The sequence below is a fragment of the Sceloporus occidentalis genome, unplaced genomic scaffold (assembly GCF_023333645.1).
Source record: "Sceloporus occidentalis isolate IW3139 unplaced genomic scaffold, rSceOcc1.0.p SCAF_17, whole genome shotgun sequence".
NCBI lineage: Eukaryota > Metazoa > Chordata > Lepidosauria > Squamata > Phrynosomatidae > Sceloporus > Sceloporus occidentalis.
Window position 1 is genome coordinate 14979721 of NW_028316997.1, and position 18196 is coordinate 14997916.

At 39.4% G+C, this 18196-nt stretch overlaps 1 protein-coding gene across 1 annotated transcript in view; it reads left to right on the forward strand.

Annotated features, from left to right (window-relative positions):
• Nucleotides 1-18196, forward strand: part of LOC149302876 (laminin subunit beta-4-like) — a 74138-nt gene that overhangs the window by 6814 nt on the left and 49128 nt on the right. Inside the window, exons 2-6 of the mRNA XM_089482084.1 lie at nucleotides 6670-6734; nucleotides 7010-7133; nucleotides 9739-9951; nucleotides 10213-10346; nucleotides 13786-13839. Coding sequence (XP_089338210.1) covers nucleotides 6670-6734; nucleotides 7010-7133; nucleotides 9739-9951; nucleotides 10213-10346; nucleotides 13786-13839 — 590 coding nt within the window. The remainder of the gene's footprint in view (nucleotides 1-6669; nucleotides 6735-7009; nucleotides 7134-9738; nucleotides 9952-10212; nucleotides 10347-13785; nucleotides 13840-18196) is intronic.

Sequence of the window (18196 nt, forward strand, 5' to 3'; positions counted from 1 at the left end):
ATATGCTTTAAATCACAGCAATCACATGACATTGGCACACTCAGGCATTTCCTCTGTTGTGAGGCACATGATCACCAGTGTACACTTTACCCATATTCCTTTCCATGCCATGTTTTAGTAGGCTTTAAAGCTCATTGTTTTCATGAGAGCATGGAACATCATGAAGGTGCAAATTACTTAAACCACAAAATATGTTCCTAATGGTTGTGCTTTGTGTGCAGCCTGGTGATATGTGGTCTATAGGCTGTGAAGTTTGCAAATGTAATGGAAAAACAGGACAGATGGAGTGTTTTCCGTATCCATGTGAGCAAGACATAGCCTGTAACGAAAATGAAAGAATAGTATTCGACAAGCCATCTTTAAATTTAGGAAAATCATGTTGTGGACACTGTGGTATGTATACAAATTATAATTATGTTTTAATGAGCAGCACATATTTTGTGTAAGAACCATTATTGCCTCTGAATACATTCATTTTATCTTAAACAGACAGGAGGTATGGTTAGAATCTAGTTTAAAAGACTCTGCTTTACAGAGGAACTCCCACCATGTTTGTTATTAGATTTTAAAAAAATATATGTATACATGCTGAATACATTTATATATACACACCTATTTTTTCTCTCTATTATTATGGATATTTGGCAAACCCAACATTTTCTGTTAACATAAGATAAAAATAATGTAACCATACAAAAGTTACATGTGTACTATACAATAGATATAATCATGGAATAACATATGTTTATGTTTAAATTAATTAAAGGAATCGCCAAAACATTAATTTGCACAATAAACCCTCACTATGGATATATTTTAATAACATTTTTCTTTTAACAGTGCCAGTGACCTGTCGATTTAATCACACAGAGTATGAGGTAACACATTTAGATGTACTAGGACTTTCAATATAATTTATAAAGCAGATAGTGTCTCAATTTATACAGTTAAACATTTAACCCCTTTTGTGATCGGACTGTTTTTGAAATTGTATATTATTTGTGACAATTATTTAATGAAACAAATAATTAAATTTTTGATTCATCAAATTAAATAATTTCACGTAAACACTTCAGTTTGTCAAATGATCAAATCGTAAGACCCACGAAAAAGCCAACAACTTACTCAATAAGCATTAACAACCTATGTCTATAACCAAAAAGTATTCTAGAAATACATAAAATGAGCACAGATAGGTATAAATGTTGCCTCAAATCCTTGTTACTTTAGAATTCTTAGTGGTAATATGCAAAATTGAAAGTAAAACATCAAAAATGAAAAAACGAAAGGCTGTAGAAAAAATTTAGCCTTTCCCCCTTCTCAGCCATCATTTGTGTAGGACAACGGGCGCATTTATTTAAGCTTTTGAAAAGATAAGGAAAAATATTATTATTCTTCCACATGTTTTGCTTGTTTACTTGATGACAAAGCCATTATAATAATTATGTAAGTTACATTATATATATATATATATACACCACCATAACATAATGACCACTGACAGGTGAATAACAGTGATAATCCTGTTCTCGTGGCACCTGTCAGTTAGTGGAATGTATTAGGCAGCAAGTGAACATTTCGTCCTCAAAGCTGATGTGTTAGAAGCAGAAAAAATGGGCAAGCACAAGTACCTGGGCGACTTTGACAAGGGCCAAATTGTGATGGCTAGACAACTCAAGTCAGAGCATCTCCAATACCAGATACCACAGAAAACCTTCAGACATCTAGTGGAGTCCATGCCTCTATGGGTCAGGGCTGTTTAGGTGGAAAAAGGGGAACCTACACAATATTAGGCAGGTGATCATAATGTTATGACTGATCGGTATATATGGATTAGAAAAATTTTATATTACTGCACAAAGAGGTTATAAATATTGATTTAAATACTTAAAAAAGATGAAATTGATGAATAGATCTGCTTATTAGTGGTTGTTTTGTCAGATGTACTACATTATTTTGGAGCTCAGCATTAAAAACATTTGACTAAAACTGTGATACATTTTATACATAGAAAAACATATTGTAGCCCATTATACTTGCAGTTTTAAATAACTATTTCCAACATTACATTTTATACTTCGAACAAAGATTGTTTTTTTTATAGATTTCTAATACTCAACCTTTTCATTTTTTTTAGATTGGAGCTACTTTTAGAGATCCAGCTTATCCATGTGTGTCATATTCCTGTGAGCTATCTGGTTTGTCAGTGACTGTTAACACATGCCCAAATCAATTAACTTGTTCAGAGGTATAGTATGAATTTATCTTTCAAAAGGCCCAGGGCTTTTTTTTACACTATAGGGCAGCAGCAATTTTCTTGTTTTTACTATGTTCATCCACAATGCCCCTCTTGCTCAATTAATGTACCCACACAGTTTTACAGGTATATAAGTTGTACACAGCTAGAGCAAATGAGAAAAACTACCCAAAATTTGTTAATGAAATTGCACTATTTTAGGTCCAATTAGAATTACCCTATATGCAGAATATTTTAATCTATTTTGACCATTATAGGGCACATTATAGTTGCACATCCCTTTTTAAAACTCTGTTTTACTATAAACTCTAGCTACTTCAATAGCAACTTCATAAAATTATGTATTACTGAAAGACAACCCAAGGCATTTTAGTAGGGCCATTTTATCTCCAATCTCTTCCAGACAACTTTATTTTTCACAAAAATTTTGCATGTTGTTTTTCATTTCTTAGTCAGGAAATAAGACTGTAAAAAATATTTTATGTTCAGTGGTATCTTCCATTGTATTCAAATTACCCCATATTTTTTTCTAAAAAAAAGTCAGCTAAGCATATGTTTGTATATTTAAATTTGTTGTTATTATTAGGAGCGTTGTAGGGGATGGGAGAGGGTTTTAAAAAAAAAACAGATACCATGTGATTTCTGTTTTACTTATTATTCTTTTTTATTACATGAATTTGACATTTTTTGCACTGTTCTCTAGTGTACAATGTATAAAGATCCCCATTTTCCTCTATTAGCACTGGGAACCACTGGGATGTTACTGGTAACACCACTTGTTAGAGCTCCCTAGCACAGCAATCAGGAGGTTCCCCTGTGGTGTTCCCCTCTACAGCAATCATTGGAATCCTATTGGGAGCCCTCGGATCATTGTGTGCAGCCAAATGACGGCTCTGTCATAGGGCTGCAGCATACCCGCATGCACACTGACTGATGACACTAGTGGCAGTAATTAGTTCAGACAGAGCATCAGAAACAACTAATGCTACATACAATGTGGGCATCATACCAAAGAGACTTGAAATGCCTTACATATTTGTCTATTCTCATAAAATCCTTTTAGATGCCCTTTTTCTTTTTATTAAACATGTAATACATGAAATGTCCAAGGCCACTCTGGCATGTAGGAGGTTAAAAGGCATATGATGGGACAGAGTGGCATATAGGGGTGTATAAGGTATTTCTGGAGGCAGAGTGGCATAAAGGGGGTTAAAAGGCATACCATGGGGCACTCTGCCTCCAGAAAAGCCTTATGCCCCCATATAACACTCCCCCCCCGGCCGTTCATGAAATTAAAGGGGCCGGCGTGTATGCACGTCTTAAAAGGGGTGGGACGAAGAGCTGAGGCACGGCCATTGGGCTGCGCTGTGCGTGCACGCCAGCCCCTTTAATTTCATTAGACGCCGGCGGCGGCGGCTTTCAATCCCGCTCGCAGCCGCTCAGCGGCTGTTTTGAATGTTGGTCTCCAGGCCACCCGGCCCATGGACCTGCCGACCCACTGGGAAATTTCCTGGTATCCCGGTGGGCCAGTCCGGCCCTGCCACCATTCTAGAGCTAAAGAAACCATAGATGCAGTACCAGTCTCTGTAATACCTGTATGAAACTCCAAGATATCTCAAAATGATCTTTTTGTCTCAGGAATTGATTCCACCAGAGACAGCAAGATCTTCAACCCACGGTCATGGAATTCATAGCTTCAGAAAAGTGTGCTTTTAATTGAAACAGAACTTTAGGAAAGTGCCAAAAAAGTGGTCATAAAGTTACACAGGGGATAGGTGTACCTTTAATGCCATTTTAAATCTGTTTCAATAAGATGTTTCATGAAAATTTGTTTCATATGACATATGAAAAATCCATTTCATATGACATATGAAATACCAAAAAGAGTGATTTATTTAAGAGAGAGGGCCTTAATTTAATGCAAAAAAATATTTTTAATTTTTAATGTGATTCCTTTAAAGGAATCCAAAGGAGGAACACACGTTCAAGGAAATTCTCACAAATGTTTTCATAAATATTTTAATTTTTCATAGGGTAAGGCGTGGTCTTTTGTAAAACCTGCATTCCTTCTGAAGTTCCTTTCTTCTTGAAGCAGCAGACGACAAAGTGCAGGTTTTACAAAACATCGGAAGACAGTGGCATTGGCAGGGAATATATATATACATATGTATATATATATATATATTGTATACGTAGCGTTTTATAATTGCTCCCTCTACTTTGGTTCCTGTCCCCCCATGTGCCCCCCCTAAATATAAAAGCTGGAGACGCCACTGTCTGAAGATATACCGTATTTGCTCGATTATAAGACGACCCTGATTATAAGACGACCCCCCAAAATCTGAATATTAACTTAGGAAAAAAGAAAAAGCCTGAATATAAGACGACCCTGAAGGAAAAAAGTTTTACCAGTAAATGTTAATTCATGTAAACTATTTTTTTTAATAAAAGCTATGATTGAGAAAAATATTTTTTTTGTTTTTATTTCTTGTATTTTCCAGCCTGTCCCCCAGTTACGCACATCTGCCCCCAGGCTTGCCACACCAATATGGCACTGTGGCCCATGATATGCCTTTTAACCCTCTATATGCCACTGTGCCCCATGGTATGCCTTTTGACCCCCTATATGCCACTCTGCCTCCAGAAATGCCTTATACCCCTATATCCCATTCTGGCATTTAGGGGGTTAAAATGCATATTATGGGGCAGAGTGGCATATAGGGAGGTATAAGGCATTTCAGGAGGCAGAGTGGCATTAAGGGAGTTAAAAGGCATTGTATAGAGCACTCTGCCTCCAGAAATGCCTTATACCCCTATATGCCACTCTGGCATTTAGGGGGTTAAAAGGCATATTATGGGGCAGAGTGGCATATAGGGAGGTAATAAGGCATTTCAGGAGGCAGAGTGCTCTATTAAATGCCCCCTTAACGCCACTCCAGAAATGCCCTATGCCCCCATTTAACTAACACACACACACACACACACTCTCTCCCCCCCCTCCCCTCTCAGCCCTCTCTTACCGGTGCTTCCAGCCGGGGCAGCGGGTTGACGTCGCCTTCTGCTGCAGCCGGAAGGAGGTGGAGTTGGCAGCGGGGGTTTGTATGCGTCCGTCGCGTATACTTTCCCCGGCTGTCAGAGATCAGAGATCTCTGACAGTCGGGGAAGGTCTACGCGACGGACGCAGACAACCCCCGCTGCTAGCCACACCTCCTTCCGGCTGCAGCGGACGTTGTCTACGCGGATCGCGTAGACGTCAACCCGCTGCCCCGGCAATACAGCAGGAAGCACCGGTAAGTGTGTATGATGGGGGGGGGGGGTGAGACAGGAGGATCCAGGTCCCCTGCAGCGGTGCGGGGGATCTGGATCTTAGTCTCCTAATCAGACTCTATTTGAGGTCTGATTAGAAGACGACCCCGATTAGAAGACGAGGGGTATTTTTCAGAGCATTTGCTCTGAAAAAACCTCGTCTTATAATCGAGCAAATACGGTAATTGGCTTAAAATTTGAACAGCAGAGCAACATAAATGTTTCAATTGGGGACAAATTTAAAACAATATTGATATTTATTTAACATTGAAGAAAGCCTATACTGTTGTGTTCTCACTAGACTTGTGTATTCGGGCGTACATGAAAAGGAACACGAAGGGTGCGTTTCCGTTGTTTAGCCCGAATACCGAAGAAACGAACATGGCGGCGGCAAAACGTACACAAAGACGAAGACACACAACACAAAGAATCTTTGTGTTCGTCTTCGTCTTTGTTAATATCTCCAACTAATCTCCATTGTCCCTTCCGCATCTAGCCTACCTTTTCTGGACACAGCATCGCAGGGGTTAACGGGAGCGGAAATCCGTAGGTTAGCGCAAGGGTTAAAGGTCCGTGCGAGCGACTCTATTGGTCGCCGGTAGGGGCCTCCTCTGCCATCAACCAATTGGGCCGCTCTTATGGACCTTTAACTCCTGTTCCCTCCCCAGGCCAAGTTTCGTTGTTCGGAGTTAAAGGTTGGTGCAAGCGACTCTATTGGTCGCAGGCCAGTTACATAAGAGATCTCCAAAGCCAGCCTATAGAAGACTGACACGACGAGGAGCCAGACTGCCCAGTGGAACAATTTTCCCCCTGGTTATGCAGCAGATGACCTGCTGTCATCTCAAACCTAGGCTGAATACTAAAACACCATTGTCTATAGTCATGCAGTAGTGTGTCAGTGAGTGTCAGGAGTGAGACAATCTGGAATGCAAGGAGGAAACAGAGCTTCATAGATCCAATAAAAAAATTTACAAATACCCATTATCTATCTATCTATCTATCTATCTATCTATCTATCTATCTATCTATCTATCTATCATCTATATCTTTCGCATACATACATGTGTGTATGTAAGAAAAAATTATTTCAATGCCTTCATTTTTAGGACAGAAGAAGCTATGATGAAAATGGATGTTGCTATACTTGTAAGTATGTGCTTGCTTATCATAGGTAATAAAAAATGTGCATTTGGGTGCTGCAAGCTGAAGCACCACCACCACAGAGGTCAACTAACATTGCCTTAGCTGTCTGTGTTTGAAAACCTTGTTGTCAGGCAAATGCATATGTAGAATTTACATATATTTTTAAAAAAAGGCCACTCGGCTATAAGATGTGCATATAATGGCTGAAGTATCCCTATAATAAGGACTACACTATGCCTTTTGGTACAGTGTTTTCTACAAAACCTGCATGTTTCACCCTTCTGTTTCTTTTCATTTGTGCAGGTGACACCAAATGTAAACCATCCCCTGCTTTAATAAAAATACAGCATGATCTCCAAGAACACAAGAACTGCTCGGGAATGATATCAATCACAAAATGTAGTGGTGATTGCCAAGCAACAGAAGTGTAAGTAACCACACACTAGAAAAGCACTACTCTAGACCTCTAAAGGTGTGCTGTGGTATCTGGCACCAAGTCCTGTAATTTGCGAGGTGGGGCCACCATGGATGGATCCTGGTGCCATGAGTTCTGCAGGTAAGAAACACACATGCACCCGGCCATCCACGTGATTCATCATACCAGACAACCTTCTTCCATTGCTCCGTGGTCCAATTATTATGCTCATGTGCCTATTGTTGGCATTTTTGGCAGTAGACGGGGGTCAGCATGGGCACCCTGACTGATCTGCGGCTTAGGCAACAAACTGCGATGCACTGTGTTTTAACACATTTCTATCACAACCAGCATTAACTCTTGGATTTCACCACACGGGCCAGCCTTCACCTCCCACGTGCATCAATGAGCCCTTTGACCCTCCATGACCATGTTGCCGATTTACCGCTTTTCCTTTCTTAGACCACTTTTGATAGGTACATGACCACTGCAGACTGGGAGCACTCCACAATAGCTGCAGTTTTGGAGATGCTCTGACCTAGTCGTCTAGCCATCACGTCAAAATCACTCAGATTTTAAGTATATAGATTATCCACAACTAAAATTAATTAATAGAAAAATAAATAAAATAATAAAATGCCAAAAATATATGTGTTAACTTGCCCTGATTTAGTACAACCCTATTTTCTTATACGATTTTCATTTAATGTAAGTTTTTTAAAATTTTGCTTTATATTTGTATTTATTATATACATTTTAACCCATAGCCTGAACCTAAGACTAAAAATTTTTTGTTTTTTTAAAACCTAGGTGTTGTAACCAAAGCAATCACTATTTCTTACTGTCTCTCTCAAGCTTACAATCACTGTAAGAAGGCGAGAGAAAGAGACAAAGTCAGTGCTCACTGGGTCCATCATAAAAAGATGTCCCTAGAGAACCCATGACGTACCTGGTACCTGTATCATGCATTGATTGGCTGTAGCAGTGACCACAATACTCATTAAAATTACATCTAAAAAATAACCACTTAGGGTCAGGTAACAAAACACGTGGGTCTTGTGTATATATATATGCAAAAACTAATAAATTGGGGGGTAAGTGAGCAATTTATTTAGCATGTTTATTTAAATGGGTTTATTTGTTAGAAAACAGTAGTATACATACAGCACTGATTGAAGACAGATAGTGATTATAGGTGCTGTAGGCTCTGTATTCTTGAAAAGATGGAGGAGAAAATAAACCTTGCCCTTGTAAGCATGAATTTTTATACCCATTTACATTAACAGTTAGGGTATAAGTTCTTACTATACATGGGCAATGTTAATTTTAATTCCTAGCACTCAGCTTGCATTCAGGTCTAAAGTGCGTATATGTAAAGGAAATAATAAAAGCATGAACATGATTTCTTACACAGGTGTATACAGTTTTGAGGGAACAACAGTTTTGCTTATAATTCCATCCCTTACCTACCGTATTGGCTCGGATATAGGCCGCCCCCGTATATAGGCCGCACCCTAAAAGTTTGGTGCTTTTTTAAAGAAAAAGTTTTTTTTCTTTAAAAAAGCACCAAAAAAACATGCTGCCACTCTGTCTCCCCCCCCCCCGAGATATGCTGCCATTCTGTCTCTCCCCCCCCGAGATATGCTGCCACTGTCCTCCCCCCCGAGATATCCTGCCACTGCCCCCCCCCGAGATATGCTGCCACTGTCCTTTCCCCCCCCCGAGATATGCTGCCACTGTCCTCCACCCCCGAGATATGCTGCCACTGTCCTCCTCCTCCCCCCCCCCGAGATATGCTGCCACTCTGCCCCCCCCCGACTTACCAGAGGAGACTCCCGGGTGTCTTGCGGGGCCGGCGGGGGACATCTACGCAATACGCGTATACAACTCAGCTGAGTGCCGGCACCGGAAGTTGTATACGCGTATTGCGTAGGTGTCCCCCGCCGGCCCCGCAAGACACCCGCGAGTCTCCTCTGGTAAGTCTTGGGGGCAGAGGTAAAACGCATCCTGCGGACAGTCACCGGCTGCGGCGATGCGGGTAAACAACCTCCGCAGCCGGTGACCATCCGCACGATGCGCTTAGACAACCTCCCGTGCCGGCACCCACCCCGTGGAAAGTGCTGGCAGGGGAGGCTGTCTAAGCGTATCGGGGAGTAGGATGCAGGACCCCTGCACTGCTGCGGGGGATCTGTATCCTAACCCCGCTTCCCGCTGGACTGCATGTCCCGGGCGTCGGGCACTAGACCCCGAATATAGGCCGCACCCCTACTTTAAAGACTTAAAGTGGGGGGGAAAAGTGCGGCCTATATTCGAGCCAATACGGTATATTTAACCAAGTTGGATACATGAGAGATTATCCTAGACTTGTGCATTCATTTTAATTAATTTGTACGAATGTCTGAAAACTTGAAAGAGCCCAAATGAAAAACAAAATTAAGCTTAAAGCTCAGAATTTTTTCTTCAATTTTGTTTTTCAGGCTAATTTTTTCACCTTCTGTCCCTCTCTCTTAGACTCTCTGTCACAATATATCCCAATGTGGGCATACCTTCTATATCTCCTTTTCCACAGCTCAGCTTCTTGTTCTCCACTTCTTCTTTCTCTTAATGTTCTCCACAGAAACGCTTCTTCTTCTCCACTGATCCGTCTGCATTATTCTGGCCTCCTGATTTCCTTCCGCATCAGGGTGGAGGTTGTCCCTGATGTGGAAGTGCTCCAAGAAGTCCGGGTAGCACAGTGGATCATTAGAAGAAGCGGATCACCAGAGAATAAAGAAGAATCAAAAGGCGTAAAACAGGAAGAAAAAAAATATGGGGTGGAGAAGAAGAAGACGTGCAGTAGAGACACTGAGAAGATAGGGAGACATTTTAAGAGAGTGTGTGAATGAGAGAGAGAAAGAACATGACAGAGAGTGAGTGGCAACAAATGTTTTGTTTCAGAATAAAAAAAGACCTCTGAATTATGTTTAAATGGAAAGGGCAGGATTAAAATTCATTGTCTAAAATCCATTGTATGCCCATGATACGTTTCATGAATACAAAAATTCTTGTAATTATTTGACATATGATATAATAACTTTACTTTTTTTTACAGATATGATGAAAATCTTTATGGAATGGAGACTGATTGCTTTTGTTGTAAAGAAGAAAAATATGAAACAAGGACTGTTAAGTTAGACTGTACTGATAATATTACAATGCCATACACATACAAATATATAACAGGGTGTAAGTGCGTGCAATGTATTACCACAAATTGATTATCATGTACCTCTGTTATATCTGTAAACAATGTTCATGGCATGGTCTAAAAATTAATTAAGCTGTCTACAGAACAAATAATGCTTCGTATACCCTTACTACATGAAATTAGCACCATGGACTTAATTACATGGTGCTTTTACTATTATTCTTCCTTATATATAAAAATAAAATATATTTACTATGCTTGCATTCTGTGTGTGTTATATTATTATTATTATTATGATTATTATTATTCATATGTGAAGAACATGTGTGGAAAAAAAACCCACACAAAAATACCACCACAAATTTTGACAAAGGCTGGTGGTAAAATTATTGCATGGAAAGGGTTTAAATACTGGCATTTGAAATACCCTGGGGTGTCTAGTTTTCAAAAATATATGATTTGATGAGGTAAATTGAAGTGACCAGCTTCAAAGATGTCCCAAATAGGACATGGTGGCAGACGATTTGTCAGTTCCATGTTAGAAAATGCGCACTTCCCAAATGTGGTATGTGGGGTGTTGTTTGACACATACTAGAATCTATAAATTTATTGAAGTACAATTTGTGTCAAAAAATATTAACAAAATTATGACCACAAACTTTGGCAAAGGCTGATGGTACAATCTTGTGCATGGAATGGGTTTAAATACCAGCATTTGAAATAACTTGGGCTGTCTAGTTTTCAAAAATATATGGATTGATGGGGTAAATTGAAATAGCCAGCTTCAAAGGTGGCTCACTTAGGACATGGGGGAAGGACCAGATGTCAAAGTTCCAAGTAAAAAAATGCACACTTCCCAAATGTGGCATTTTACCTTCCAAATAACCCTACAAGCCCAAGCATAGGGGTATCCCAATACTCAGGAGATGTTGCTGAACACATATTGAGATGTTGTTTGACAGTGACTAGGAGCTGTACATCCATACCTGAAGTATGATGACAACACAAATTATTACTACCACAAAGTTTGACAAAGGGTGGTAGAAGAATTAGTGCATGGAAAGGGTTAAATACCGGCATTTGAAATACCTTGGAGTGTTTTGTTTTCAAAAATATATAGTTTGATGGGGTAAATTGCATTGGCCGGCTTCAAAGACCACCGAAATTGCAAAAAAAAAGGTTCAAAAAAATAAAAAAATTGGCTGGTCCTTAAGCGGTTAAGCAAAAGTAATTAAAAGAATGTTGTTTTTGTTTCAAACTGGAGCCAGAGCTAGAACAAATACTTACTGAAACCATCTTCAAATGGAACTATCACGTCTAAACATAAAACTTTAAATTAATTAAACCAACAGTGAAAATAATCCATTACTTTTCTTAACATGTTGATAAACGCTGGTAAGGGGGGCAATTGCTTTCTAGGCTGCTCTCATTTGATAACTGCGGGCCACTGCCCAAAGGAGTGTATTTTACATAAAATACCATGGATTATTTTTGGCCCCCTTGTGAGTTTTCTCTGGAGTTCTTCTTAGGGAAATATTTATTGGACAGTTTCTTGTCAGTTATTTATATGGTAAACACATTTACCAAACCTTATCTCATTATTTTTGAAGCCCCAAGGGTTAGTGCTTTGACGTATAGTGAAGACATGGGTAGATGGTGCCAAAGTGCCAAGATAGGGACCACAATGGAATACACAACCCCTTCCCCCCCAGTCCCAAAGGCCTGCAGGAGGGCCAGAATGTCTTGGTCCTTCTCCAGGGAGGAGGGCCACTGTAGTCTTCTAAGAAAAGGACACAACACCTCCCCCACCAAAAATTCAAATCAGACAATCCAGCTCCACTGCGGCCATTTTCAGTGTGGAAAATCCATGCCTTGAATACATTTTTTAATAAGAACAACATGATTAATTGTCAGACATGTGCAGTGCAAAAAATAAAGCAAAGTGCATAATGAGGGTTAAGAGAAACAGTGCCATTCAGGCTGCAGCCCTTCAGCTGGCAACATAAATATGTTCTATACCTCTATCCAACCTAAAAGTCTGGAGTTAGTAGCTACAAAATTAATAAAAATTAAAAAGTCTGGAGGGTTCCAAAGGTTCATGTGCACTTACCGACATGTATACCAAAAAAGTGCACTGTGTACCCCTGACAAGTACACCTATGGTGACATGCAGGGGAGGGCTGGTACCTTCTGGACTAGGCAGCAGGTAAAGCCAAGTGGCCCCATCGGCCCCTTGCCCCTCCCCCTGAGTAATTTACACACATATTTACACAAGCATTCTCAAAATTACACCCTAATGCTAACACACATTCTAACACACATACCTGTATACAAACAATCACACAAACTCTAAACCTTAACGTACACACTCGCTCTAACATACATGCTTCCTCACTCCAGATGTTGTCCAAAAAGCCTTTCATACACTGCAAGCAGTGGTGCTTTTACCACGGGGTCACATAACACCACATTGCATGACCCCGCCATTGACTGTTTCTTTTTGCTTCTTCAAAAGAGCTTGGACAGAATATCTAGAAACCCCAGTGTTACAGAGACCCATACTCGGACTGAGTATCTCCGCTGTAGAAATCCTCCTTGCTGTGAATGCTTAGTTGCTCAACAGTTAATCCTCTATAATTCTCCCCCTGAGCACAAGTCAAGACTTGGTGTAGGGGTAAAACAGAACAAGAGTTTATTGAGGACAGCATATAATGTATACACAAAACATAATAGGATTAGTAGTATAATCTCATCAACCACCAGAGAGCCTGGCGCCACCATACAGTCCTATGGCCAGCAATGCCCACCCAACTAAGAGTCACTATTTCATGGTGATTCCAAGGGAGAGGCATCAATCCTGGGGTACCAATGTATGGTATGTTTCAAAAAGCGTCAGGAAAAGTCAGCGTGGTATCCTAGCCAGAGTTCTATAGCCGCGGCTGGGTAAACCCCGGTCCTAAAGATTGATGATAAAACCAAGGTTCCCACATGAGCTCCCTCTCTGTAACCACTACCGAGCTTAAGAGCGACATGGTGGGACAACAGGTGTCAGTAGCAATTGAGTTCAAATTGTCGGCGGGCCACAGTTCCTAGCTACCGTACAGTTCCATGAACTCATGGCTAGCTCCTGTTCAGGCACCAAGTAGGGACAGTGGAATCCGACTAGCACAAGGGGCACACAAGGTCTGTGAGCCCTTAATGCAGGGGAAAGTCGGTGAATATACTACTTTGTAAAACACAGGGATTGAGGTGCAATACATGAAAACAGGAATAGGGGCCAAAATAACATATTGGAAAAACAGATGGGCTGTCACACCCTGTCCGTCTTGAAATTTCTGCTTGAGAGAGACCTTGATGATTGGGTCTTGTTGCTGTAGTAAGTTTGGCTGTTCCTCACTGGACATGTGCACGGCAAGCAAAATCACTTCAGACAAAATTTTCATTCAAATTTTTTTCATTCAAGAATTTTGTTTTTAGGCCGCTGGGCTCGGACAAAATTTGAGGGTTTTGATCCAGAACGAGATTCTGGAGGTGTTTCCCAAGGAGAAGACCCATGACATCTTCTGTACATACCTTTCATTATAGATTTTTTTTTTTATTCCCCAGAGTAAGGTCAAAGAGGTGCAGCAGTAGTATTAGGACACTGGGCCTGGGCAGGCGGCCAATGGCACATCATAGGCACATGCAGCCCTGTGGAGCAGGACTGAATTTCCACCACAATATTACAGATTTTTTTTTAAAGAAAAAGGTTCCCCCAGTGTAAGGATGGTCAAAGATTTGCAGCAGCAGTAGTAGTAGAGCACTGAGCCTGGGCAGACAGACACTGTCAGATTATAAACTCAGTTCTGATATAACACAGTATCATAGAAAATTTGAAAAAAGGTTCCCCCAGAGTAAGGAAAGTCAAAGAGGTGGAACAGCAGCAGTAGTAGTAGAACACTGGGCCTGGGCAGGCAGACACTGGCAGATTATAGGAACATGGAGCCCCATGGAGCCGTACTGAATTTCCACAATATTATAGAAATAAAAAAAAAAGGTTCCCCAAGAGTAAGGAAAGTCAAAGAGGTGCAGCAGTAGTAGTAGTAGTAGTAGGGCACTGGGCCTGGATAGCCAGGCAATGTGGAGCAGGAATTTAACAAAATTAACAAAAAATAATCAGATTAAGACGGAGACAAAGCAGCAGCACTAGACCTCGCTCAATTGTTTCAATGTTGAGTGCTGGGTAGCCTAATTTGGAAAGATTGAATTTCAAGAAAGCCATCTGCTCAACCAGATGTGGGGAGAGCTCTTTTCTCGGGGGGTTAAGTATGTTGCCTGTCACAGAGAAAACCCTACTGCTTTGAACACTGGTGGGTGGGCATGAAAGCAACTGCTGGGCAACTAAATAGAGGCCTGGCCAGACAACAGCTTCTGTTGGCCCCAACAAGGTAGAGGGTCAGTACCAGGAGGTATTGGCAGTTTCTTAAGATATATTTCCCCATTTCAAAGGCTCTACTCTAACATTGTGGTGCTTGGGTGGTACTAGTATCCACCAAAGTATCAAGGGCTACTTCCCAAATTACTGATGCTCCAGTGGGTCTAATGCAGCTCCTTTGCATGGATGCAAGGGGTTGGGATAGGACATGCTGCTGGAACTACTGCAACTTTTGCTGGAAATTTCCTTTTCCAACTCCTGCATCTCTTTAGCATTCCCCTGGGGTGCTGCATCTCACGCACCCTATGGACAGCAGATCTTTTCAACTTTTAAAATTATTTTTAAAGGCCAACCTGCCTATAACTCTTGTGTCACAAAGGGTGGCTAGCATGTACTCTGGGGTACCATGATATAGTAGAAGGCATGGTTTTGTCACCAATATTTATGTATCAATGATAAAGAATAGATGATATGATAGAAAGGTAATAAGAAAATTAACTTGTCCACAAATTACAGGTATGGCTAGTACCATAAATGTCCAACTGTGTTATCAACTAAACTCTGGAACAAGGGAAAAATGTATCCTGCAGTCCCTGTAATACACTACAGTAGTCACTATAGCTTCTTCAAAACAGTACATTTTCTGCACTAATATAGAGTATTAATTAACTTGTAGTATTGTATATGAGCAATAATCTCAGGCTCTGCTAAACTAACTGTCACTGTCTCACACTCCAACTCCCTCCAGTCTGTAAAATGGCATCAGCACACTTATATATCTAATGCTTGTCTCTTCCCCTTGTAATGACCAGCATGGAAAAAAGTAAAGAACAACTCCAACAGGTTGTTGAACCCATCAGCAGCCAGAACCATCCCATTTTTTTGGCCACTTCAACCTTTCACTCATTGATATGTACCATCCTACACACAGTCCATCCCTTTTTACCTCATCAACGAGCCCCAAGACAGCTTGTGATGGTGGCAGGGAATGTGCAGTTTGTTTTCGTCGCAAATGGCCCTCATTATGGTTGATTCGTATGAATGCACAAAACAGCCAATTTTCATTAAAAATAAAGTTTGCACGGAACACGGATTGTGTTTCAATCTACATATTAAATTGATGATCATTAGCACCTGTTTAGTATAATACACCTAACTACATGCCTACAAAACCCCTGATTGATGCTCTTTTGAAGGCAAAGGGTCTTCACACCAAATATTGATTTTGCGTTTTCTTCTGTTTCACTCACTCTGCATTTTGTTAAAAGATTAAAAAAATTACCATGTCTTTTTTAACAGCTTCTTTACTGGAAGAAAGCTTTTTTTCACACCTGCCTAAAACTTTTGCACAGTACTGTATGTATGTATATATTAAGTAACAGATGGAATAAGTATCTTGTGATAATACCTTTTTTATTGGACTAACAGAATTTTGGAATGACAAGCTTTCGGGAGCTCTTCTCCCTTTCTCAAGTCTAAAACATGTCTCTTCATAGACTTGAGAAAGGGAGAAGAGCTTCCGAAAGCTTGTCAAGATACTTATTCCATCTGTTATTTGATATTGACACCACTGGACTAATACGGCTACAACCTCTACTCTACTATGTATATATTGTATATCATGAGCTGAGGATATACAGTGACACAGTTCAGTGTATTGTGAATGTCTGAAAATGCTGATTATTTCATGTATCACCTTTCAGTCTATGTTATGTGCTTCAACGTGCCTGGGGGGAAACACTTTCCATTTTAATTCTAGGTTCCCAGTTGTGTCTTTACTTGCTTTGTAGAATTCTTCCAGCTAACACGTTCAAATACTTTGTCCAGGTAGGTTTATTTTCCCTTTATAAATATCTTTTATACATGCAGCTAAAATCTGTTTTTATTCTTATAGCATTTTGTTTAACTATGACAGATGTCATCAGTGTAACCTGCTCGAAAAGTGAGCAAATCCACCATATACATCTCAATGTACGAGCTCAATATATGAATGTTTCTGAAAGTGCATAGTTTTAATGAATTTTGTAACTAAGCATGTTTTAGGGAGCATTATTGATATCCACTCTGTCAACTATTCAAGTTTAACTTATGATAGGCCACTGTAATGGTTTGGCTGAAAAATGTCTCTGTACACTTAAGTAAATTGAACGTTATATTGAAATATAATATTTTTAAATATTTAATCCAATCTTTCTTTATAAATAGTTAGTGGACCAACGGCTGGATCCACTAAATAAGAAAGCAGTGGGTATAAAGACAGACCTGGTCGCTACAAAAATGTATTTTTCGACTACAGAAAATAATTTGCCAAGAAGATAAGTTCCCTGGTTTTAAATGAGAATTCAAAGTGACTTAAATTGTTTCCAAATAAGCAAATAAAAGGAAATGAAATGTTATAACTACATACTACATATATCACAACTACTGCCCAGCTTGATATTGATTTCAAACTCACTTGATTTCCTTTTGACTATTAGCACTAGAGACAATATTTTCTTGAAAAATGCAACTTTTTTTTATAAAAATATGTTTTTCTTCAATGTGTGTTTGTTACATGTAGTGTGAAAGAATGTGCATTGTGTACAGTCTAATATGTTAAATTTTGCCCTAGGCAGAGTAAGATAGCTGAGTATTGGTTCATACTTCTGTATGAAATGGAGAAATAACACTAAAAAGACATATGTATATATATATATATATATATATATATATATATATTTACTCACAGAGTCCATTGCACACCATTCCAAATATTCCAAGCCCGGTGCTAGTAACCAGCAGTTTCCATGTAAAACACTTTCAAAAAGATGGTCAGCACTCCAGGTCTTTAAATAGACAATTTCATTTTATTCAAAGTCAAGTCGACGTTTCAGTCATTACTGACTTTCATCAGTTACATGTAGTGTGAAAGAATGTGCATTGTGTACAGTCTAATATGTTAAATTTTGCCCTAGGCAGAGTAAGATAGCTGAGTATTGGTTCATACTTCTGTATGAAATGGAGAAATAACACTAAAAAGACATATGTATATATATATATATATATATATATATATATATATATATATATATATATATACATACATACATATATATATATATATATATATATATATATATATACACCTTTTTACATGAAATTACTGGCTGAGCAAAATGTATTTTGTATACATAAAATAAGGCAAATATTGTTCAGCAATTTATTAATAAGCCAATTTTATTATAGATAACAAGAATGACTCTGCTGCATTTCACTCTAATTTTCACATGTAAGTATAATTGCCAATTATGTCAGGCAAAATCTTGAACCTGTGATTCTAATACATGTACCATATAACTTTTATGTGTTTATAAAGAGAATGTTTGATGTTTCTGATTTTTTACCTTGTAATCTGACTTCCACAAAGTGAGAATGTACTGAAACAAGTAGGAAATTGATTGAATGGATTTTTTGTATTTGTATGAGTTAAATATG